This window comes from Leucoraja erinacea, chromosome 15 (genome assembly GCF_028641065.1).
Source record: "Leucoraja erinacea ecotype New England chromosome 15, Leri_hhj_1, whole genome shotgun sequence".
Classification (NCBI taxonomy): Eukaryota; Metazoa; Chordata; class Chondrichthyes; order Rajiformes; family Rajidae; genus Leucoraja; species Leucoraja erinaceus.
In genome coordinates, this window is record NC_073391.1 from 43712849 (window position 1) to 43738755 (window position 25907).

At 46.5% G+C, this 25907-nt stretch overlaps 1 protein-coding gene across 2 annotated transcripts in view; it reads right to left on the bottom strand.

The window, feature by feature from the left end:
• ddx21 (DEAD (Asp-Glu-Ala-Asp) box helicase 21) overlaps positions 1–25907 on the bottom strand; it is a 30025-nt gene continuing 4118 nt past the window's right edge. Inside the window, exons 1-15 of one of the 2 annotated variants that reach the window (XM_055647312.1) lie at positions 24266–24445; positions 21835–22122; positions 19867–19942; positions 18265–18443; positions 17672–17789; positions 16246–16431; positions 15603–15748; positions 13773–13922; positions 12680–12841; positions 10949–11068; positions 9446–9519; positions 6805–6964; positions 3218–3352; positions 1576–1620; positions 1–383 (exon numbers count right to left, since the gene is read on the bottom strand). In XM_055647312.1, the coding sequence (XP_055503287.1) occupies positions 216–383; positions 1576–1620; positions 3218–3352; positions 6805–6964; positions 9446–9519; positions 10949–11068; positions 12680–12841; positions 13773–13922; positions 15603–15748; positions 16246–16431; positions 17672–17789; positions 18265–18443; positions 19867–19942; positions 21835–22122; positions 24266–24355 (2097 nt within the window). In that variant the 5' untranslated portion in view covers positions 24356–24445 and the 3' untranslated portion in view covers positions 1–215. Of the gene's footprint in view, positions 384–1575; positions 1621–3217; positions 3353–6804; positions 6965–9445; positions 9520–10948; positions 11069–12679; positions 12842–13772; positions 13923–15602; positions 15749–16245; positions 16432–17671; positions 17790–18264; positions 18444–19866; positions 19943–21834; positions 22123–24265; positions 24446–25907 lie in introns of those variants that run through there. The other variant, XM_055647313.1, reaches the window with a different exon arrangement.

Consider the following 25907-nt stretch of genomic DNA (forward strand, 5'->3'; position numbering starts at 1 on the left):
TTAAAGGAACACTTTTTAATATCTTTATAACCTAGCATCCCGGTAATTGACCCTCATATCTACCACATAGCTGTTATCCAACAATTTCTGCCAATGTCCCGTGAATTCAAAGGTCCTTGGGCCCAGCAGAGCTCGGCACGGCACGATGCATCCAAGGTGTCGTTGCAAGGAGTTATTTAAAAGCATTCGGTCTGGGACAAGGCGCCTGGCCTCCATCACCACCCTCTGTATGCGTTGTTGTAACTCCTCTTCATGCCTCTGCCGTTTTGACTCCAATTGGCGTGCCTCCTGAAGTTGCCTTCCTGCTCCCTCCGGTCATTCTCCAGCTCGGGCAGCTCGTCCGCCACGCTGAGCGTCCATCGGCGGCTGTCCTGCCAGCTTCCCTGCAGGAGAGAGGTTTCAATGTCGTCAGTGCGGAGTAGACCCACCTTGCAGGAGACTATGATGCAGAGCAGAACCAGGCCATCAAAAGACACCAGAGCAGAATTAGGCCATCCGGCCCATCGAGTCTGCTCTGCCATTCGACCATGGCTGATCTATTTCTCCCTCAACCCTATTCTCCTGCCTTCTCCCCGTAAACTGACTCCCTTACAAAGCGGGTCGGCAAAGTGGCACAGCGGTAGTAAAGCAAAAACTCTATAGTAATCCTTGGTTCTTGGGTCCTCCAAAATATTCCAACTGGAATATAAACTGGAGGTGGTGAAGGGAAGGGATTAAGCCAGAAAGGGTATAAAGAACACACACTATAGAATTTAACATAAAACATCCCCACACAGCAGAATCAAAGTTTCCCACTGGGGGCAGCAAAGTTGCTGCCTTACAGCACGAGAGACCCGTGTTTGAGTTAGGGCACAAAGGCGTTTCCATGCTGTATCTCTAAAGTCTAAAGGAGACCCCAGCACAGAGAATGAGGCCCATCAGCCCACCGACCACTCGTTCACTCTAGTTCTGTGTTATCCCCACTACACACCAGGGGCAATTTGTAGAGGCCAATTAACCTACAAACCCGCACATCTTTGGAATGAGGCAGGAAACTAGAGCACCAAGAGGAATCCCACGTGGGCACAGAGAAAATGTACAAATTCCACACACACAGCAGAGGTCAGGATCGAACCCGGGTCTCTGGCGTTGAGACAGTTCTACCAGCAGTGCCACAGTGCCACTGTTTCAGAGTTCCAGCGTGTGCATCATCTTCCTTTTAGTTAAAGTTCAGCAGGGTTCAGTTCTGAATAGATATCTATTTTCTATGGTACACAAAAAAGCTGGAGAAACTCAGCGGGTGCAGCAGCATCTATGGAGCAAAGGAAATAGGCAACGTTTCGGGCCGAAACCCTTCTTCAGTCAGAAGAAGGGTTTTGGCCCGAAACGTTGCCTATTTCGCTCCATAGATGCTGCTGCACCCGCTGAGTTTCTCCAGCTTTTTTGTGTACCTTCCATTTTCCAGCATCTGCAGTTCCTTCTTGAAAACTCTATTTTCTATGCTTAGGTTTGAAAGGAAATATTTTTCATTGAAGTGCTTTAAACGATGAACTCTTTCATCTGATCAAGCTCTACAAACGGAACAGCAAAATGTACCTTCAAAGATTCCACAGCATCTTCAGGGACATCAAAGCACACTCCCTAAAATAAAAAAGTAATGTAGTGTTAGTCAAATACATCTGCTCCTTATGGATGACATTCCACCAAGGAACGACAAAGACATTATAAACCACTGTTTCTGGTAATGATCCACATCAGCAGTGCTTATATTTATGAAATGTGGTTTATTTTAACAAACAAGTATAGAAGTTGGGAGGTCATGTTGCAGTTACATAAAACGTGGGTGAGGCCGCATTCAGAGTCTTGTGTGTTCAGTTCTGGGCACCATGTTTTATAGCAAATATGTTATCAAGCCCGAAAAGGTGCAGAGATTTACGAGGATGTTGCCAGGATTGGAGGGTCTGAGCAATAGGGAGAGGTTGAGTAGACTACCTTGGAGCGCAGGAGGACGAGGAGTGATCTTATAGACGTGTATAAAATCACGAGAGGAATAGATTGGGTAGAATTGCCCAGAGTAGGGGAATTGAGGACCAGGGGAGATAGGTTTAAGGTGAAGGGGAAAAGATTTAATAGGAACCTGAGAGGTATCTTTTTCACATAAAGGGTGTTGGGGGTTTGTAACAAGCTGCTAGAGGAGGTAGATGAGGCAGGGACTATCCCAACATTTAAGAAACAGTTAGAAGGGTACATGGATAGGATAGGTTTGGAGGGATACGGGCCAAACGTGGGCAGGTGGGACTCATGTAGCTGGGACATATTGGCCGGTGTGGGCAAGTTTGAAGGGCCTGTTTCCCCCACTGTATCCCTCTAACACTCAAAAGTAAAGTTACATTAAGGAGATGCACATTTAAAAAAAAAATTTAAAAATCCTAATTTAGTACAAAAAACTACCTGCTTTGAAGATGTTTTCAGTCTGTCTTTATATTATTTAAAAAATGGAAGTTGATGGGTAATTGAATAGTAACGGTGTCAAAGGTCACAGGAGGAAGGCAGGAGAATGGGGTTGAGAGGGAAATATAGATCAGCCAATGGCGGAGCACTCGATGGGCCGTATGGCCTAGTTCTGCTCCTATGTCTAAGTCTTATCAATGGCATGCTGATGGCTCGCGAGCAGGAAGGACAGGCTGGATTGACTATTATGCACCATAGTCCCAGACCTCTGAATGCGATCTATCAATGCACTAGAACTAATCCACAAATCCCCAGATATCCTGTCAAATGGATGACTAGTGAATCATTGAAAAAAGAACCGTACGGCTTTTAGCAATGTTTGCAGAATCCCGAGCTGATTACAATAAGCTTAAAGCTATTAGTTTGGGCAAGGCCAGAACGGTGGCGTAGCGGTAAAGTTGCTGCCTTACATCGCCAGAGATCGCCAGAGATCCGGGTTTGATCCCGACCACAGGTGCGGATTGTACAGAGTTTGTACGTTCTTCCCGTGACCTGCGTGGGTTTTCTCCGGGTTTCCTGCCACACTCCAAAGGCGTACAGGTTTGTAGGCTAACTGGCTTAGCGATATCGCAAGTTGTCCCCAGTGTGTGTAGGATTGTGTTAGGGTGCGGGGGTCGCTGATCGGCGGGTGGGCCGAAGGGCCGTTTCCGTGCCGCATTTCTAAACTAAACTAAATGTAGCTTCAAAAGTATAACGCTGTCAATGTGACAGAACATTGCCAATGTACCATTTTGCCCTTCAGGAACTGCATCCTCTTCACTTGATTTTCCACTGTCTCTCCCAGCTGCTCCTTCAGTCCTCTCCATGCAAAGCCAATGTTGTGCATCTCTATTGAACACGCCAGCATCATGGTTGTAAACCCCTGAGACAAGAACATACGTTACTATTCAATTCACTGAAGCCACACAGACAGACATTCAATGAGCACAATTTTACTTATTCGTTATGAAAAATATATTTGACGCAGGAAATGTTATCCAAGTTATTCATCCTGGAAACAAAGAACTGCAGATGCTGTTTAATACATAAAAGGACATAAAGTGCTGGAGTAACTCAACTGGGCAGACTGCATCTCTGGAGGACGCGGATAAATGATGTTTCGAGTTGAGACAAAGTGCTGTAATTACTCAGCGGGTCAGGCAACATCTCTGGAGTACACAGATAAATTATGTTTCAGGTCGGACCCGTCCAACACAACGTGCTGGGATAACTCAGCAGGTCAAGCAGCATCTCTGGAGAACATGGATAGGTGACGTTTCGGATCAAGAGCCCGTCTTACACCAAGTGCTGGAGTAACTCAGCAACAGAAGCTGCATCGTGGAGAACATGGATAGGTGGCGTTTCGGGTCGGGACCCATCTTACACAAAGTACTGGAGTAACTCTGCAGGACTTTTAATGAAAGAACTTGACTAGGTGCCGTGTACAAGGCACAATTAAGAAGAACATGAGAGTCAGGTAATATGTAATGGGCAGGGCAGATAAACTGACCGAAACACAGAATAAAAGTAACTCAAACTGTGGAGGGTGGTCAGTGAAGTTCCTGAAAAGTAGATGCTGTATCAGCCAACAAGATTCAGCATCACTAATTGAACAATCTCAAGATTTTGGGAATATTTAAAACAAAATGAGGCCACATGTGAATTTGCAAAATCAATGTAATAGCAAATTAACAGCAATATGGTCAATGATAAAATGGTGCGCTTTGACAGGCAAACTGCAAACAGAATTTATAAAATATACAAGACAATAGACACAAAGTGATGAAGCAACTCAATGGGTCAGGCGGCATCGCCGGAGAAGGGGAACAAAGTGACTGAAGAAGGGTTCTGATCCCAAACGTCACCCGTTCCTTTTCTCCACAGATGCTGCCTGACCCGCTGAGTTACTCCAGCATTCGGTGTCTGTTTTCAGTATAAACCAGCATCTGCAGTTGCTTCCTACACTTGTTAAATAAACAATCTTGGTTAGATTCGGGAAAGACTGGAAAATATATCAAAAATGGAGTCCCTTTGTTCAAAACAAAAGAGGGATTTAAGGAACTAGAAAATGCAGACCACTCAATTTAACATCGATAAATTAACATTGTTAAACAATTTAACATAGTTTCTGGGCAAATTGTTGGAAAATGTTGTTAAAGATATCATTGAGCACCTAGAAAAATCAGACATAGTTCAACATAGAACAGTACAGTACAGGAACAGGCCCTTCGGCCCACAACCTCTGTGCCAAACATGACAACAAGTTAAAAGAATCTCCTCTGCCTGCATGTTATACACACCGCTCCTTTCTTTGTATATCCATGTGCTGGTCTAAAAGCCTCTTAAACGCAATATCGTATTGTGGCAGGAAAATAATGTTGGATTAGTTTACAAGAGTTCCTTCAAGCAGTAACATGTGCTGTGGATGAAGAGGAACCAGTGGATGTATCCTGAATGCATTTGATAAGGTGTCATATCGAAAGTCATTGCGGAAAATGAAAGCACATGACATAATAGGGAACATGTTATCATGAGTAGAAGATTGGCTGGTTGACAGTAAACACCAGACATAAATAGGCCCTTATCTCCTCGTCCAGATGCAACCAAGGGTGTGTCACACGGAACCGGTGCTGGGGCCTTAAGGACATAAAAATCTCTTGAACAAAGACACTGAAGGTACAATTTCCAACTTTGCTGAAGACATAAAGATCGGCATCAAGCAAACTGTGAAGCGGCCATTTGGAGATAGACACAAAACGTTGGAGTAACTCAGTGGGCCAGGCAGCATCTCTGTGGGTTCCACCCTTCCTGGGTCATTGGTGGCGGCTCTAGTCTGTTCAGTCCTTTCCCACTCTATGTACCAGAGTTCCACTCTCCCAGACTCAGTCTGAAGAAGGGTCTCGACCTGAAACGCCACCTTTCCATAGATACTGCCCGACTTGCTGAGGTACTCCAGCATTTTGTGTCTTTTTCTTCAGTGTAAACCAGCATCTGCAGTTCCTTCCTACAAAAGCGGCCATTTGAGGGATGTCGATGATTGAATGAGATCTCAGCAATCTGACAAATGGAATGAAATGTGCGAAAAGGTGCAATTATCCATTTTGAAAGGAAAAAGAATTTAAAAGAATATTTGGTTAATGTCAATCTGTGGAACTAGTGCATGATTTACAAAAGGCTGGTAGCCAAGGACAGCATATAATTAGTAAAGGTCATCCAGCCAACAACGTTGTTACAAACAACATTGTGGTTTCTTGCAAGGGGAAATCAAATACACGAGTAGAGAAATTTTGTTCAGACTTCGGTCTGAATGACAATAAAGGCTATCTGTAATCTGTAAGAAGTCGTGCCTCAATAATAAAGTGCCATTGATTTGGGCCAATTTTAAGAACTGGGTAAAGTATTGGTATCCTTATTTAAGGAAAGGTATTTCAAGCAGTTCAGAGACGTTTTAAACTAATAGCTGGAATGGGCGGCTTATTTCCGCAAGCTTTTATATAAAAATGAGCTGGGGATTGAAACATACAAGATCCATGAAGAGACACATATTCCTGGAATAACTCAGTGGGTCAAGCAGCATCTCTGCGGGACATGGATAGGTGATGTTTCTGGTTTGCGCCTTTCTTCAGACGTCTGTTCTCTTCTGAGCGCGAGGGTTTCCTCTGGATGCTACAGTTTCCTCCCCCATCCCAAAGACACGTGTGTTTGTAGGTTAATTGGCCATCTGCAAAATTGTCCTTAGTGTGCAAGGAGTTGATGAGAAAGTGGGATAACATAGAACTGGTGTGAATAGGCGATCTACAGTTGGCGTGGGACCTGTGGGGTCCGTTTCCATGCTGTGTCCCTAATCTAAACTAACGTGTTGGATGTAATACCCAGACTGGTACTTTTGATGGTTCGCTGCGCCTTGAATGGGAACTGAAGACCATGCTAAGGAGACTTAGTTATATAAAATCATGGGAGGAATAGGTCGGGTGGATGCAGAGTCTCTTGCTCAAAGTAGGCGAATCGAGGACCAGAGGACATAGGTTTACGGTGAAGGGGAAAAGATTCAATAGGAATCCGAGGGGTAACTTTTTCACACAAAAGGTGGCGGGTGTATGGAACAAGCTGCCAGAGGAGGTAGTTGAGGCTGGGACTATCGCAACATTTAAGAAACAGTTAGTTAGGTACATGGATAGGACAGGTTTGGAGGGATATGGATCAAAGGCAGATAAGTGGGCCTAGTGCAGCTGGGACACGTTGGTTGCTGTGGGAAAATTGGGCCGAAGGGTCTGTTTCCACACTGCATCACTAACCGATTCACAAAGAACTTTGTGAAGATGCAGCAATACTTACTTTTTCCGAGTTAAGGAGAGAACGTTGATCGAGACTCTTTGCTCCTGAAATGTGCGCCAGAGCAGCAGCCAAGGCCTCCAGCGCTCCTCGCTTCTCGATCAGGGTTTCGGCCGCGGCGTGGAAATGTTCACTCACGGACGCTGGAACGGAATCCAAGGACCTTTCAACCCCAAAGCGTGAAAAGAAGTCAGGCACCAGAATGAAGGTTTTCTCCCACTCGACTTGCCATTCGCTTACTAGATCTCCCACACTGGCACAAGGGCGGCACGCTGGCGCAGCTGCTGCCACACGGCGCCAGAGACCCGGGTTCCATCCTGACCTCGGGTGCTGTCAGTGTGGCGTTTGCACGTTCACTCTGTGACCCGTGTGGGTCTCTTCCAACATCCCAAAGATGTTTGTCAGTGAATGGGGCTCTGTAAATTGCCCCGAGTGTGTAGGGAGTGGATGCGAAAGTAAGATAATGTAGAAATAGGGTGAGTGGGTGATCACAAAACCATGACAAAGGAGAGGAATTAGGCCATTCAACCCATCGAGTCTATTCCACACAGCTGATCTATTTTCCTCTCTCCACCCCATCTCCTTACCGCTTGGCATGGATTCGGTGGGCCAAAGGGCCAACTTCCATGCTGTATCTTTTAAATCAACCAACCAATCCTATACGGCACTCCAATAATGCATGGTTGAACATGCATCGGTGCAAATGTTGCAAGCTGAATCTTAACATTAAGCTGGAAAGGGTGCAGGAAAGATTTACGAGGACGCTGCCAGGACTTGAGCTATAGGGAATGGTTATCCCAGGAGAGTTAAGATTTAATAGGAAGATCAACACAAAATGCTGGAGTAACTCAGGGGGTCAGGCGGCATCTATGGAGAAAAGGAATAGGTGCCATTTCGGATCGGAACACTTTAGCAGACTCTTTTAATAGAAGGCTTAATAGGAACTTGAGGGGCAGCTTTTTCACTTATAGGGTGGAGGGTATGTGGAACGTGCTGCCAGAGGAAGCAGTTGAGGCAGGTAGAGTATCAGTATTTAAGACACTTGAACAGGTACATGGATAGGAAATGTTTAGGGGGATGTGGATAAAAGTCCCATTTGTCTGTGGGATCTTGGTTTGATGGGGAATCTTGGTCATGGACTCCTTGGGATGAAGGGCCTGTTTCAGTGCTATATGACTGTGATTCTATTCAGACATGGAGGCTAATAGACCATCATTGTCAACCCTGTTCTCAGTTAAGGTTAGAGGGCCATCACACCAACCGGAGTGTGTATAAATCTAGTCAAACATGCACGTATGCCACGCTTCATTACTCTACTGGCTGGTGTGTCATGGAGACTTGGTTCTCTCTGCAAACCTGAAATTCTCTTCAACCCAACGTGGGTTGGATGGGCATGTCTGACATTGTTTCATGGAGAATGTTGGTGCGGTCAAAATGCAGGCTGTTCAGCCCAGCTATCATAGAATCACACAGCTTGGAAACAGGCCCTTCGACCCAACTTGCCAATGCCGACCAAGATGCCCCATCTACGCTAGTCCCACCTGCCTGTATGTGGCCCATATCCCACTAAAACTTTCCATATCTATGTATATGTTCAAAAGTCTTTGTCAGGACGGCACGGTGGCGCAACAGTAGAGTTGCTGCCTTACGGCGCCAGAGACCTGGGTTTGACCCTGATTATTGTGCTCTGTACGGAGTTTGTACATTTTCCCCGCGACTGCATGGGTTTTCCCCGGGTGTTCCGGTTTCCTCCCACGCTCCAGACTTAGCTTGCAGGTTAATTCAGCTTGGGTAAAAATTGTAAAGTGCCCCTAGTCTGTAGGATAGTGCTAGTGTATGGGGGGTCGCTGGTCGGCACGGACGGATTGGCCTCTATTTTATGCTGTATCTTTAAACCAAAGCTAAAATGTTGGTTTAGAACCTGCCTGAACAACCCTGTCTGGCAGCTCGCTCAGGGAACTGCAGATGCTGGTTTATACCAAAGACAGACACAAAATAGTAGCTCAGCAGGTCAGGCAGCATCTCTGGAGAAAACGGAACGGTGAAAGGTCGCGGTTGGGATTTCATTCTTTCCACTCCAACCCATAATGTTCAAACCCTCCAGTGCTTGGATCTATTCACCTTGTTGGGCCCCAGTGCTTTTTTCCAACACAAACATTCAACGGCAGTTTCTTTCCCATCCCAATGTTTGCCGCCTTCAATCCTTCCCGTTAGTTCCCATCATCGGCAGCACAGAGTTGCTGCCTTACAGCGCCGGAGACCTGGGTTCGATCCCGACTACGGGTGCTATCTGTACGGAGTTTGTACGTTCTCCCCGTGGGTTTTCTCCGAGATCTTCAGTTTCCTCCCACACTCCAAAGACATACAGCCATGATCATATTGAATGGCGGTGCAGGCTCGAAGGGCCGAATGGCCTACTCCTGCACCTAATTTCTATGTTTCTATGTTTACAGGCATGCAGGTAAATTGGCTTGGTATGAATGTAAATTGTTCCTAGTTTGTGCAGGGTAGTGTTAGTGTGCGGGGATCGCTGGTCGGTGCGGACTCGGTCCAAGTCATCTAAACATTGCCAGTTCTATGCCGGTGTTGGCAGCCGCGATTCAGGAAATCTTCAAATATCAATTAATCCGAAAGTTTAGCTCACCTGATGGCATCTTTGCAGGAAGCTTTGATGATGTCGGAGGTCGTTGGAACTCCCACACGCTTGAACTTCAAACCCTTTGGGACAGAGCAGAGATCAGAGAAGTCTGTGAAACGGCAAACTCAAGTGCTGCACTTTCCTTTGCTGAATTAAGACTCCTCCCCCCCCCCCCCCCCCCCCCAGATGCCCTACTTCCCCACCAAAGCCACGAATTACTAAGGAAAAGGTACGTGGGTATAGAGGAAGGTCACTGGAATGCTGACTGGATTTGAAGGTTTCAGCTAGAGAGAGGTTGGATAAACCTGGGATTGTTTTCTCTGGAACATCGGAGGTTGAGACTTGATAGAAGTATGTAAAATGAGAGGCATAGATAGGGTAGATAATCAGAACCTCCCCCCGCCCCCAAGTGAAAATGTCCAACATTAGAGAGCATGGCTATAAGGTGGGAGGGTTACATTTTAATGGAGGTGTATGGGGCATGGGTTTTAAAAATGTTTTTATATAAACACAGAGTGGTGGGGGTGCCTGGAATGCACTGCCTGGGGTGGTAGATATGATAGTGGCGTTAAAGAGTCTTGTAGATATGCGCATGGAAGGGCAGGGAATGGAAGAAGATGGATCATGCGCAGGCAGATGAGATCATGTTCGGTGCACATTGTGGGCTGAAGGGCCCGTTTCTGTGGAGCACGGTTCTAAGTTCTAAAGTAGGTTTGAAGCAATCTTGGTTTCTTAAATATTTGAGAGGAGGGATGAGTGGGAGGGTTAGACGGCAGAAATAGGTAGAGGGGACGTGGGGTAGACACCACCCTCTCGAACATGATAACCAAGCTTAATTTAGGCCGGCTTCATCCAGTGACGAGTTGTTCTGCAGGCTGTGGGTGCGGCACAGGATGACTAGATCATCCTAACCTGGCTCTTGCATGGCGTTGCACAGAACTGCCCTGATTCAACAAAATACAGCGATGTTATTGAGCAGAGGGGAGGCAGGCGGACTGGAAGGGTAGGGGGTTGAGGTGAACCAGGGCCGCTGAAGCCAACCACAGACCATAACTCTCAGCAGTGGCAGCTTGACGATTTCTGCAAGATCAGCGATCGACTCGAGATATGCAAGAAAGAGAGATTCAGATATCACAGGGTCAAGCGCTGGGAGACAAAATCAAGCACAAAAGCTCCATAACATAAATAAGAGCTTTGATGGCGATATCTGCCATGTTAAAAATAACCGCTTTGGAGACACAGCAGAGATACTGGAATCTTGAACAGGGCACAAAGTGGTGGAGTAACTCAGCGGGCCAGGCAGTGTCTCTGGAGAAAAAGGATGGATGACGTTGCGGGTCGGGGCCCCTCTTCAGAATTTGTTCCGACGAGTCTGAAGAAGGTCCCGAACCGAAAGGCTATCCATCCTTTTTCTCCAGAGATGCAGCTTGACTCGCTGAGTTGCTTCACTACTTTGTGTCTATACTTTCCCATGTCCTTCATACAATACACTTGACATTAAACACTTACAGCTTTCACCTCTACGGTTCTCAGAGAGGTCTCCTCCTTGCGCTGATACAGGCAGATGCAGACCCCAGTTCGCCCGGCCCTACCAGTACGCCCGGAACGATGAATGTACGAGTCCACGTCCTTAATCAGGGGATGGAAAAGTTTTGTTTTAGTTTAGAGATATACATCTATACCAAGCCAATGAACATACGAGCCTGTACGTCTTTGGAGTGTGGGAGGAAATCGAAGAACTCGGAGAAAACCCACAGGGTCACGGGGAGAAGGTGCAAACTCCGTACAGACAAGCACCCGTAATCAGAATCGAACCAGGATCTCTGGCACTGTAAGGCAGCAACTCTATCGTTGCGCTACCCAGTTAGAAGAAAGAAAATCTCCATCCAAAAAAAATGATACAAAGGAACTGAATCACCTCAAAAACATTGTTGCAGAAGTCAACTGAGGAAATGCTCAACACTCGTGGGCGGCACGGTGGAGCAGCGGTAGAGTTGCTGCCTTCCAGCGCCAGAGCTCCGGGTTCAATCCTGACAATGGGTGCTGTCTGTACAGTACTTGTACGTTCCCCTCGTGACCGCATGGGCTTTCTTCGGGTGCTCCGCTTTCCTTCCACACTCCACAGATGTGCAGGTTTGAATGTTAATTTGCATAGGTAAAATTGTAAATAGTCCTGAGTGTGTAGGATGGCGCCAGTGTCGGGGTGATCGCTGGTCGGTGCAGATACAGTGGGCCGAAGGGCCTGTTTCGGAGCTGTATCTCTAAACTTCACTCATGAAACCAAAATGGTCCTAGCTTAATTAACCCAGCCACTCGTGTGTGCTATATCAGGATTCAAACTTGTTACAGAAACATAAATCATTATGTTCCCCGCTAAAGTCCAAGTGGACCACAGCCTGAATGGTAGATGCTGGGGCCAGTGCGTCGATCAATCAAATGGATCAACACTAATTGAGAATAGCAATATTTCGTGAATTGGGAATTAATAAGGAAAATAAACGAGGCAAAATGTGAACTTGTGACATTTATGCAGTTGGAAATTAACACCAATTCGGTCAACTTGAGACACAAGGAATTGCAGATGCTGGAATCTTGAGCAAAACACGATGTGTTGGAGGATTGCAGCAGATCAGGCAGCATCTGTGCAGGGAATGGATAGGCAATATTTTGATTGGAGGCCTTTCTTCAGATTGGTCGTAGTAGGTGGGGGAAGAGAAGGCTGGAGAAGAGATGAGGGTGGGACAAAGCTTGGCGAGATGAAAAGGAGCCAAAGAGGGTGTCAGATTGGGGAAAGAAATGGAGTGAAACATAAAGTCAGAGAGAGAGAATATAGGTGGAAAGAGATGGGGTCAGGGGAGATCGCCAGGAATGACATTCAATAATGCTTGCAGAAATCAAGATAATTCGTAATCTAATATTTCACCAGCAGAAGTGAATGAATTATTTAGAATGTAGAAATACAGCATGGAAACGGGGTCTTCAGCGCACAGACCGGAGGCAACCATCAGTCACCCGCTCACACTGCATTTGTCTCACGTTCTCATCCACTCCCTGGGGGGAATTTTACAAAGACCCAAATAACCTACAAACCCGTATGTCTTTGGGATGTGGTCACAGAGAGAAGTTGTAAACTCCACACGGACGGTACCCGAGGTCGGAATCGAACCCAGGTCTCTGGCATTGAGGCAGCAGCTCTACCCGCTGGGCCACCCTTTCTCCCCGATCAGCTGCACCACTCACCTTCGGCGGGCAGTTCTGGATGACCAGATCGACTTCAGGAATGTCCAGGCCACGGGCGGCCACGTTGGTGGCGACCAGGACCTCGAAGCTGCCGTCCCGGAACCCCTTCAACGTGATCTCCCTCTGCTTCTGTGGAATGTCCCCGTGCAGGCACTGAGCTTCCTGGAGAAAACAGCACAAGCGTGGTTGGAGGGGGAGGAAGAAAGGCGAGGATGTAACATGCTGAGTGGATGGAGCGTTCGAGTTTAGTTTATTGTCACGTGTACCGAGGTGCAGAGAAAAGATTTTGTTGCCTGCTGACGAGTCCAGTGTGCAGATACATGATGTAGGGAATAATGTTCAGTGCAAGTTAAAGCCAGTAAAGTCCAATTAAAGAGAGAAATAGTCTGAGGGCCTGCATCGATTAACACCTTGTTTTAGTGGTTCCCCAATACCAAATATTCAGAGTCAAAACGCCGAGAGCAAGTGGTGTTTGTTGCTCTACATTGCACCAACTGCTGGGGAACTGCCAAGCTTCAAGCTGGAATAAGAATCGGACAATTTCTCACTAGTTTTTCCTCCACTCCTGCAGTCGGCAAGTTCCACATATCGCCATGGAAAGGTTATCACGGAGAAGGCAATTCTGCCCAGTGCGTCTATTCCAGCTCTACGTGCGAGAAATTCCCCTCCAGGGCCGTGTGAACAACAGTGGAGTTTTTTGCTATGCAACACTGCAATATAGATCTGTAGACCTTCGTGGAAGCAGGCCCTTCGGCCCACCGATCACCCCTACACCACTTCTGTCTTACACACTGGGGACAATTTACAGGAGCCAATTAACCCACAAACCCGGGGGTGGGGGGGGAGATTTGCTCGATGTAGAACAAGCACCACGTGGTCTAAGTGTTTTCACTGTGAATATTTGGTTTCGGTATTGGAGACCACTCAAACAAGATGTTAATCAATGCAGGCTTTATTGTGGAGAAAGCATCTATACACAACGTGCACTCTTGTAGTTTTGTCCAGATTAAAGGAGGTGCCGGATCACCAGTTGCTGGAAAATCGCTGGTGGCCCTGCATAACGCCCTGCCTCGGTGAGGATAATATATGGTACCTGCTTTATACAGTTGTTTATCGCCAGCTCGTTTACTTCCTTCTTTGTCTCACAGAAGACAATAGTCCGCCCGTGACTGCCGCTGTACACCTGGATGACGTCACCGATGACCGATGGCCGCTGTGACCAATGGCATGTAATGGCCAGATGCTAGCAGGGAGAGACAAGTGGGGATTTGAGGCAAGGCTAATGATAAACAGACAAAACGTCACTCCGTATCACAGAGCAGTAAGCACGGCACACACAAGCAGGTGCGGATGTACCTGTAGAAACGAGGAGCTGCAGATGCCGGTTTACACAAAAGGACAGAGTGCTGGGGTAACTCAGCAGGTCAGGTAGCGTCTCTGGAGAACATGGAAGGGTGAGGATTAAGATGCGGACACTTCTTCACACTCTGGATCTGAAGAAGGGTCAGTGCAAAGAAGTGTCCTGATCTGAAACCTCATCTATCCATGTTCTCCAGAGATGCTGCCTTAGCCACTGAGTTACTCCAGGACTGTGTCTTTTTTTTGTTTTTTAAAACAATACCTCTTGGGTTTCAGTACCATGTTGAAGTTCTTCCAATGAAAAGTAGAATTTTACAGGCTGCATATAATTCAACTTTAAAGCTTTAAACAAAAAAATCATGTTCTCCAAAGATATTGCATGACTGACTGAGTTCCTCCAGCATTTTGTATCTTTTTTTTTTGCCTTTCATTGTCCCTGCAATATAGGTGAACGAATGGAAGAATTCTAAGCGCTTGGACAAAAGGTTTGCTTGAAGATCTCAAGTTGTTCCTCAATGGAAGTTTATTAACCTTGTATAAATTAGCTAAATATCTACCTGATCATGGGTGCTTTCTGGTGTATTTTAAAGAGAAGTGGAATACTATAAATTGCATTGCACTATATCTATAGTAACTTCCAAAAATATCTGAATGTTTTTGCACGAATATTTAAAAATATATGAATAATCATGCAGCAAATATCCGAACATTTTAAAAAGTACTTCAGCACCTAAATGTTCATGTATTTTTCTTTCAAATTATCTGTTAAGAGGTGTATTATTTTGTTAAACCCTTACTACCATCTGCGCAACCAGTTCAGTCTGAAAGCAAGGAATGTTTAAGCCTCTCGGCCATGTTGGATGTAGAGGTTACATATTTGTGGAGAACAGGCCGCAATTGGAATATTGCCAGCAATTTGGGGCACCATATCTGAGGATGTGCTGGCTCTGGAGAGGATCCAGAGCAGGTTTACAAGAATGATCTCAAGAATGAGTAGGATAACCTATGATGAGCGTTTGTCGGCACCGATACTCGCTGGAATTTAGAAGAATGAGGGGGAGGGGGGAATCCTCGTTGAAACACACAGAATAGCGAAAGGCTTGGATGTGGAGGATGTTTCCACCAGTGGGAGAGTCTAGGACTGGAGATCATATCCTCAGAATGAAAGTACGTTGTTTTAGGAAGGGGATGAGGAGAAATTTCATTAATCAGAATAAGTTGAATATGTGGAATTATTTGCCACAGAAGGCTGTGGAGGTCACGTGAGAGGATATTTTTAAGGCAGAGATAGATTCTTGATTGGTACGGGGGTCAGAGGTTATGGGGAGAAGGCAGGAGAATGGGGTTAAGAGGGAGAGAAAGATCAGCTATGATTGGATGGCGGAGTAGACTTAATGCGCATGATGGCCTAATTACACCTATCACTAATGACCTTATGAACAAATTGTGCAGTTATTCCAGAGATGAGAAGACAGGTTTGAAAATTAAGAGAAATTCAACACAAATCATCCCATAACTACAAACAGCTTGGCTGCCAAGGTTCACTTGCTTGGTTGAAACTTACTTCTACCGTTGTCGCTGCCCTTTGAGTCCGTTTGCCAATAAGGTCGACCTGTTTGTAACTGCTGTTCATGTACTTCTTTGCAACATCATAAACCCAGGAAGGACAGGTCGCAGAGAAGAGGAGTGTTTGAGGATTGTCTTTGGAATCTTATTGAAAGGGGAAAAAAAAATCAAACATTTCATTTCATTAGGGAATCTAACATGTCACATACAAAGGAAGAAAAGTATTTGGAAGCGATAAATTAATTACAGGCAGAATGCTGATAAAAACAATGTTTCTATTTTCATCCACCAGAATAGGAATCAGATTCCGGAGGCCACAGTGGCGCATCAGGGGATATGCTGTCTTACAGCGCCAGAGACCGTGGTTCAATTCTGACTATGGGTGCTGTCTGTATGGAGTTTTGCACGTTATTCCTGTGACCGTGTGGGTTTCATCCCACACTCCATAGACGTACACGTTTGTAGTTTAACTGGCATCTGTAAAATTGTAAAGTGTCCCTAGTGTGTAGGATAGTGCTAGTGTACGGGGCGATCGCTGGTTGGCTCGGACGCGATGGGCCGTAAGGCCAGTTGCCGCGCTGCACCTCGAACGTCTAAAGATCAGAGGAAAGTGCGGCTTTGTGGAACGTGCAGCGACCCACCTTTCTTGTATGCGGTGCCCAAAATGTCCTCCACCTGCTCGGCAAAACCCATGTCAAGCATTTGGTCCACTTCGTCCAGAACCACATGCTTTAGTTTGGATAAGTCGATCTTCATGTTTTGCAAATGGTCCCTGATCCGGCCAGGTGTCCCCACCAGAATGTCGATGCCGTTGCGGATGCTGTCCACTGAAACGTAAAACTCAATCAGAGCTTGGTCTGGACACCCCTTTCTCACCCAGGGGGGCAGGAACAAGACGATGCAAACGGCAACTTCAAATTCCACCCACCACTTGCCAGCCTTTGTCCTGCCCCCGCATCTCCTTTCATGCTCGCTCCCCTCCCCTCCTACAATCATGTCTGAAAAAGGGTCCCAACCCGAAACGTCGCCTGTCCATTCCTTCAACTGATGCTGCCTGACCAGCTGCGTGACTCCAAGCACCCTTTCCCCCTCAAATTCAATGACCTGTGATTTGTGAACTGAGCTGTGATCAGCACAGTGCTTTACAACAACCACCATTTGGCCTTCTTACAGATAAACAATTGATTCCCGTTATAATGAAGCAATTTTGGAATGTTCACCCCAACACAAGCACATCATCTAGAAATTTGGTTTTGTATAACCTTCAAAGACGCTGGTACAACAGGTAACAATACAAGCAATTAAATTATCCATATACAAGCTATGGGCAGCGCAGTGGCTTTGCTGCTGCAGATGCTCTTCCTCGCACCAGAGACCTGTGTTCGATCCTGACCTCAGGTGCTGTCTGTGCGGAGTTTGCACGTTCTCATTGCAACCGTGTGGGTTTCCAAAAATAAGTAATTCAGTGGGTCAGGCAGTATCACTGGAGAACATGGATGGGTGATGTTTCGGGACGGGACCTTCTTCAGACTGATCATTAGGGAAGGGGGGGAAGGGGTGTGGGAGGGAGGAAGTTGGAAGAGATGGTCAGGAAAAAAATGTAGAAACAAGGAATTGCAGATGCTGTTTAATACGCAAAAGGACACAAAGTGCTGGAGTAACTCAGGAGGTCAGGCAGCATTACTAGAGAACATGGGCAGGAGACGTTTCAGGTAGGGACCATCTGCAGACTGAATATAAGGGGGGGAAGTGGATGAGAGAAAATTATATATTAAAGACTCGTTCCTTCCCACCACTTCCAATTTATGATCCCAGTTGGAATGACAGCGGCAAGGAGCCTCTCAGAAAGTTTGGATATTCCCCATTCGCAGGAGTTGTAGTCAGAAATAAAACCAGGATTGCAATCCAAGTCCTTCCCACAAAACGCGGTGCACCACCACTGTAAGAGATACTGTCAGGACCTTGGTACCCCAAACGATTGGCGAGGTTAGACCAGAGGCACGCACCTCTTTATCGGTTTAGACAAGAGAACAAGCACTGTCAGTATGTTGAATAGCGAGCACTCACTTTGGCCATTGTACGCTGTTCCACCGTAAAAGCAAGGGACAGAAAGTTTTCTGGTGATATCCTTGATATCTCTCGCCACCTGAATCGCCAGCTCCCTTGTCGGGGTAAGTATTAGAACCTGGGATGAAAAACAGAAAGAGAAAAGAATCAGCAAAATTTCTACAGAAATCAGTGGGGGCGGCACAGTGGTAAAGCTGCGGCCTTACAGCGCCAGAGACCAGAGTTCAATCCCGACTACGGGTGCTGATTGTACAGAGTTGGTACGTTCGCCATGTGACTCCGGGAACTCGGGTGTCCTCCCACACTCCAAAGATGTACAAGTTTGCACGTAAATTTTGGCTTCGGCAAAATTGTAAATTGTCCCTAGTGTGTGTAGGATAGTGTTAGTGTGCGGAGATTGCTGGTCGGCATGGACTCGGTGCGCCGAAGGCCCCGTTTCCAGCTCTGTATCTTGAAACTAAACCAAACGGGAAAATCCGAACCCAGTGTGTTCCCATGCCATGCTCAGCACGTTACCAAAAAGAGAATGCTTTCCCTGGGCAAATTATTAAAAAGACAATCTTTTATATAGGGCGCAAGTTGTTTACGTTTACCTTTGGAGGCCGTCCCCTCTTTTGGTCGGTCATCTCCAGCTGCAGCTTTTCTACCAATGGGATGGCGAAGGAAAAGGTTTTGCCCGTGCCTGTTCTGGCCTGTGCCACGCAGTCACTCCCGTCGTAGATATGGTTGAAGGTCTGAGATTGTATCGGAAACAGGTGGGTCACCCCTCGGCCTGTGGGAATTGCAAAGACAACATGCGACGGGTTAAAAAATATATCTTCGGCTAAACGCAAACTTTTTAAAAATCTATAAACTTTATTCAGAATAATAAATATTTTCAAAACAAGAAATGTGGAAAATTCCTCCATCATTCACCACGTCTATACATACATACATTCATTAGTGTTAGATTTGGTAGTGTTCCCAAAAAACACAATTATACCCAGTACCCTTGACTCTCATGTGACCCCTTGGGGTGATATCCCTTCCCTTGTTTGAGGGGCATCTCCACCACACCCATCCCCCCAAAGTGCAGCAGCAGATGGACCCTAGACTGTGGTTTCCCTCACCGCCTTAGCGTTGAGTGCATCAAGCTTCAGTGCGTCCCTCAGCACGTACTCCTGCAGTCTGAGCAGGGAATGTTCCAAGTTAAAAGCGACTTTTAAAGTTAACAAAGAACACTGGAAGCAACTCAACAGCAATATAGGTCCATTACCAATGTTCCGGCAACTGATGATCCGGTGCCTCTTTTAATCCGCACAAATTATGAGAGCGCACTTGAAACCCCGCCTGGACGTTTCCCCGGGGAAAAAAGAGGCCAGGTGATGCAGCCAATCTCTTCCTCAGCGGGACTTCCATGGCTGGACTTTCAATTGGCAGGTCGAATTTACTACCTGTGGCTGGGGCTCTGGATCTCCGGCCAAAATGCAGACAAATGGGACTAACGTAGACGGGGCACCTTGGTCGGCCTGGATGAGTTGGGCCGAAGGTCCCATTTCCATGCTGTATGACTGTATATATTGTATATGTGGATAGAAGGGGTTTAGAAGGACATGGGCCAAATGCAGGCAAATGGGACTAGCCAGTAATGCCAACTTGGAGGTTATGGACAAGTTAGATCGAAGCCACTGTAGCCTTGCAGCATAGCTTTTAGATTTTAGACATACAGCGCGGAAACATGCCCTTCGGCTCACCGAATCCAGGCTGACCAGCAATCACCCTGCACGTTAACACTATCCTATACACTAGGGACAATTTACTGAAGCTAATTAACATACAAACCTGTACATATGTGGAGTGTGGGAGGAAACCGGAGCACCCGGGGAAAACCCATGCAGTAACAGGGAGAATGTACAAACTCCGTACAGACAGCATCTGTAGTCAGGATCGAACCCCGAACTCTAGCGCTGTGAGACATCAACTCTACCGCAGCGCCACCGCGCCGCCCTAGCTCTGTGACAAGCTGCTTTTGTGATTTCAATCATCGCACGGAAACACTGCTTTCACCACATTCTTTCGCAAAGAGCAAAGTAAAAGCACGAGACGCACGATATCCATTGTTTAACAGAGGTGGAATTGAAAATCATACATGGAACTGAGATCACAGTGGCACTCCGCAAGTGAAAGAAAGCAATTGTACAAAGTGAAACACATACCCTTGAGCAGTTTAATAGTCTCTGGAGAAATTCTGAAGTTTGAGAAGGCTCCTTCCCTCTGTTCAGGTGTAAGCTCCTAAAAAAATAGATGTTGTAAATGGCTCACAAATGTCATCGCAAGCAACATATAACAAGGAATTGCAGATGCTGGTTCATGCCAAAGAAAGACATGCAGTGATGCAGTGACTCAGCGGTTCAGGCAGTATCTTTGGAGAATATATAACAAGGGCAAATGTAAAACAAACCGCTTGATCCAAAATCGGATGATTGCTGTTGACAGTCCATAAACCAGAAGTTACACCTGTCACGAGCAACTAAGACACTCCCTGTTCGTCCACACAGTTATTTCACCCCTGCCATCGGGAAGAAGAAATAGGAGTCTGAAAACGGGGACACCCGAGTTCAGGAACAGCGTCTTCCCTACAGCCATAAGGATAGTAAACTCCAAATAAGCTTTGAACTACATAGATGTGGGAGTGTGTGTGTAAACTCTCAACTCCATGGACGTGTGTGTGTGTATGTATGTATGTATGGGAGGGCAGAGGGGTGGGGGACAAATGGGAAATAGAGATGGGAGATGAGAGTACAGAGGAGGAGAAAAGAACAAGGTGACTAAGGTGATGGGAGATGAAGCGAGAAATAGCAAGGCACAGTAAGGGAAGTACTAATAAATTTAGTTTAGTTTAAAGACACAGCATGGAAACAGGCTCTTTGGCCCACCGAGTACGCACCGACCAGCGATCCCAGCACATTAACACTACCCTACACACACAGGGGACAATTTTATACCAAGCCAATCAACCTACAAACCTGTACCATCTTTGGAATGAGATCACAGGGAGAAGGTACAAACTCTATTCAGACGAGCATCCCTAGTCGGGATCGAACCAGGGTCTCTGGCGCTGTAAACACTGCAAGGCCTCAACTCTACCGCTGCGCCACCGTGCCATATATCCCGAGTATACTTGATGGGCAGCTTAGACTCGTGGGGGACACAAAGTGCTGGTGTAATTCATCGGGTCACACAGCATCTCTGGAGAACATGGACAACTGGCGCTTCTGGTCGGGACCCTTCTTCAGGGACTCCTGGGGGAACCTGTTTTAATGCAAAATGATTCATTGAGGACATTGTGCGGTGTTGCATTTTGGGATGTCTAACATAGGCAGAACCTACACAGTGAATGGTAGGGCTCTGGGGAGTGTTGTAGAAGAGGTATCTAGGAGTGCAGGTGCATGATTCCTAGAAAGTGGCGTCACAAGTAGTTAGAGTGGTCAAAAAGGCCTTCATCAGTCAGAGTATTGAAGTTGGGAGATCATGTTGCAGTTATATAAGATGTTGGTGAGGCCGCAGTTATAGTATTGTGTTCAGTTCTGGCCACCATGTTATAGGAAAGATGTTGTCAAGTTGGAAAGGGTACAGAGAAGTTTTACAAGGATGTTGCCAAGACTAGAGCGTCTGAACTATAGGGAAAGGTTGAGCAGGCTGGGTCTCTATTCCTTGGAGCGCAGGAGGATGAGGGGTGATCTTATGGAGGTGTACAAAATCATGAGAGGAATAGATCGGGTAGCTGCTCAGAGTCTCTTGCCAGGAATCGGTGAATTGAGGACCAGAGGATATGGGTTTAAGGTGAAGGGGAAAAGATTTAATAGGAATCTGAGGAGTAACTTTTTTCACACAAAGGGTGGTGGGTGTATGGAACAAGCTGCCAGAGGAGGTAGTTGAGGCTGGGGCTATCACAATTTTTTTTGAAACAGTTAGACATGAATAGTACAGGTTTTGGGGGGGATATGGACCAAACGCAAGCAGGTGGGATTAATGTAGCTGGGACATGTTGGCTGGCGTGGGTAGGTTGGGACGAAGGGCCTGTTGAGGGACCAGTTTGGGAATGAAAACTACTAAAATACTGAAGCTTGGCTCAGGTTTAGTTCGGAGTTTAATTTCCTACAAGAAATAGACTGGGTGCTCACCTCCTCAATTTCACCCTCTGAACACTGTCTGGAGTCATCACTGGAACTTGGAACGGCTTCAGATTTTAATTCTATTACAAGCCCATTTTTTTCTTCCCGTTTGCGTTTTCTTTCAGCTTTTCCGTCTTTGTCATCCTTGGCTGACTTGTGTTTTTTTGCTTTGGGGGGCTTCAGGTCACTTTCATCTGATGACTGCTGCTGCTCATCGAGCACGCCATTTTCTTTGTGCTTAGACTTTTTTTCAGAAATGATGTTCTCTTCCAAGTGTTTTCTCTTCTCTTTATCTTTCTGTAATGAACAGAGTCATGGTTAAAGTGTCAGCAATTCACACACCTTTATAGAAGTGGTTCTGCTATAAGTCATGCTTACATATCGCAAATTTAATATTGAGACACAAAATGCTGGAGTAACATAGAAACATAGAAAATAGGTGCAGGAGTAAGCCATTCACCCCTTCGAGCCTGCACCGCCATTCAATATGATCATGGTTGATCATCCAACTCAGTATCCCGTACCTGCCTTCTCTCCATACCCCCTGATCCCCTTAGCCACAAGGGCCACATCTAACTCCTTCTTAAATGTAGCCAATGAACTGGCCTTAACTACTCTCTGTGGCAGAGAATTCCACAGATTCACTACTCTCTGTGATTTTCACATCTTGGTCCTAAAAGACTTCCCCCTTATCCTTAAACTGTGACCACTTGTTCTGGACTTCCCCAACATCGGGAACAATTTTCCTGCATCTAGCCTGTCCAACCCCTTAAGAATTTTGTAAGTTTCTATAAGATTCCCCCTCAATCTTCTAAGCGGATCAGGCAGGGTCTCTGGAAAAAAGGAATAGGTGATGTTTGGGGTACTTGACCTGCTGAGTTACTCCAGCATTTTGTGGCGTTCTTCGTTGTAAACCAGCATCTGCAATTCCTTCCTACGTGAATTGAATATTGTTATATTCAACCGACAAATTTGGGAATACTATTTGTACTAGGTAGGCTGAACCCAGCACAATGATGCAATTATAAAGAAAGCCCATCAACACCTCTACTTCCTGAGAAGATTACGGAGATTCTGTATACCAGAGAAGATTCACAAAAAAGCTGGAGGAACTCAGCGGGTGCAGCAGCATCTATGGAGCGAAGGAAATAGGCAATGTTTCGGGCCGAAACCCTTCTTCCAGCATCTGCAGCATCGATTTTCCAGCATCTGCAGGTCCTTCTTAAATACCAGAGAAGATTATCTTGAACTTCTATAGGTGTACAGTAGAGAGCATATTGACTGGTTGCATCACGGCCTGGTTTGGCAAATTGAATGCCCAGGAGCAAAGAAGACTACAAAAAGTTGTAAACACTGCCCAGTCCATTACCGTTTCTGACTTCCCCACCAGTGAAGGGATTTACTGGATTCACTGCCTCAAAAAGGCAGCCAGCATCATCAGACACCTACACCATCCTGCCCACACACTCATTTCACCCCTGTCATCTGGATTTTTTTTGTTCTATCTGGGACATATGACAACAAAACACCCTTGACTCGGTTTTAATGAGAATTTTGAGTGAGAACTAAAGAACCACTTAAAAATTAGGTTGAAAATTGACAAGTAAAAAAAAAAAGCTCTTAGGAAATAACCTCCCCACAGCAATCACACATCATCGTCCTTTATGAACATGGACTGTCAGTTTCACTACAACGAGCAAGAAATTGCTTCTATTGACACCTTGTGGAATGATTCTCTATTCATGCAAGTACAGATGGCAGTAACAAAAATAAACTCGTAGCCACTAAAAAGCCATAAAAGACCACTGACCCCTTTTCTCCATTGACACAAACGTTTTATAACACAATGTTCTACAACGCGAGGATTCATAAAACAGAACACAATTGTCGTGTTATGACATGATCTCAGCCCACTCCTACTTTAAGCTCTGTAATACTTCCGCTCCACACTCGAAACCCTTATGTTTCCCCATGTCGCACTCTAAATGTTCTCTCTCCTTTTAAATCGCTCGCCTCCACATTCAGTCACCCTCGCCAGCGTCTCCAGTTCCCTGCAACTCCTCGCATACTTTCTCATCCACCTCTTACACACATTAGGGGCAATTAACCTACAAACACGAATATTTTGTGGATGGGGGGAGGAAACCGGAGCACTCAGTGGAAACGTACGCGGTCCACGGGGAGAACATGCAAACTCCACACAGACAGCAGTTTCTCTGGCGATGAAAGGGCTGCGAGTCTACAAGCCGGATATGTTCACCCGGGGCTTTCCCTTCGCTCCCAATGCCACGTTACACAGACGACGTGTCCCCTCGCCGCTGGTGAACGGGCCGGCTCGGCCCCGGAATGCGACAAGTTGCCGGGACCGCCGTTCACCCTAGTCCCCGGCTTCCGCCTCCACACCGGGCCTGCGCCCCCTCCCCTCCCCAGCCGCCCTCACCTTGCTCTTCTTGTGCATCTTCGGGTTCACGGGCTCCGCCTCCATAGCGGGCTGGGGCTCCTCGGGCTGGCAGCTGAGTCTCGCCGGCATTTCTCGACAACGCCACGGGGACACGAGGCTTAACGCGGCCGAGCAGCGCTGGGGCCGGGCGGAAAGAGGCAGCGGCCCGGTCCGCTCGCCCGCCGGCGACCCCGCCGCCCGCCCAGCCCCGGCCGGCGCCGGTACTGCGGCTCAGTCCCGTCGGGAAACTCCCCATCGCTCCCTAACATTGGACCTGCTGGGACACAAGGAACTGCAGACGCTGGAGTTGGTTCAAAAGAGATAGGAGCAGAATTAGGCCATTCGTCGCAATGAGTCCATTCGATTATGGCTGATCTATCTTTCTCCCTCAACCCCATTCTCCAGCCTTTTCCCCGTAATAATAATCAAGAATCTACCAATCTCCACATCTACCAAAATACACAATTACTTTTCCTCCACCCACGCGTCTTTCACAATGAATTCCACAGGTTCTCCAGCCTCTGGCAAAAGAAATTCTGATATATTCCCATTCTCAAGATACACCCTTTTATTCTGAGGCTTTTACAATAAAAGTGCTGGAGTAATTCAGCGGGTCATGCAGCATCTCTGGAGGACAGATGAAAGTATATCAAACAGGGCATAGACAGGGTAGACAGTCAACACCAGAGTGCATAGCTGTAAGGTGAGAAAGGAAATGTTTAATGGAGATGTGCGGGACAAAGTTTATTTACACAGAGGGCGGTGGGGGCTTGCAAAGCATTGCCAAGGGTAGTGGCGGAGGCAGATACGATAGTAGCGTTTAAGAGGGTTTTAGGTAGGCACATGGATATACAGGGAATCGAGGGATATGGATGACGTACAAGCGGATAAAGGTTGGTCTTGGCATTGTGGGCAAAGGGACCCAGTTCCTGTTCCTGTACCAATAACCCCTGTTCCCTTTAGCTACATTCCCATCTAACAGCGTCAATATACAATGAACTGGCCTCAATACCCTGATTGATTCACTGCCTATGTGGTTTTCCTCATTGCATAAACGATTTCTCCCTGTGACCCGACTTCCCCATGGGTTTCCTCCGGCTGCTCTGGTTTTCCATCCCATATCCCACAGCGTCATAGACACACTTGTGCCTATGTGTCTGTTAATTGGCCTCTGTTAAAACTGACCCCGAGTAAAACTGTGTAGGGAGCTGATGCGAAAGTGGGGGTAACAGAGAACTAGTGTGAATGGGCAATCGATGGGCAGCGTGAACTCTGTGGGCAGAAGGTCCACGCTGTATTTTTCAATCAAGCAAATCACTGGTGTTATGCTCAACGTCTTTCCTCGTGGAGAAGCCCGAACTGATCATGGTTGCATTTCTGTCCTCGGAAAACATCAGTCCACTCATGAGGAACCATTGTCTTCTGCAAGAACACAGGGAATGAATTTCACTTTGCATCTTGCAATCAATCAATCAATCAATCTGTGGATGGAAAAGAACGGTCTACGTTTCAGGTCGAAACCCTGCAGTCAGACTGATGCTGTTTCTGATGCGGGGGATTTGACCCGAAATGTGTACCCTCCCTCCCCTCCACCCCCAGAAGCTGCCTGATCTGCCGAATTATGTCATTAGATCATAAGTGA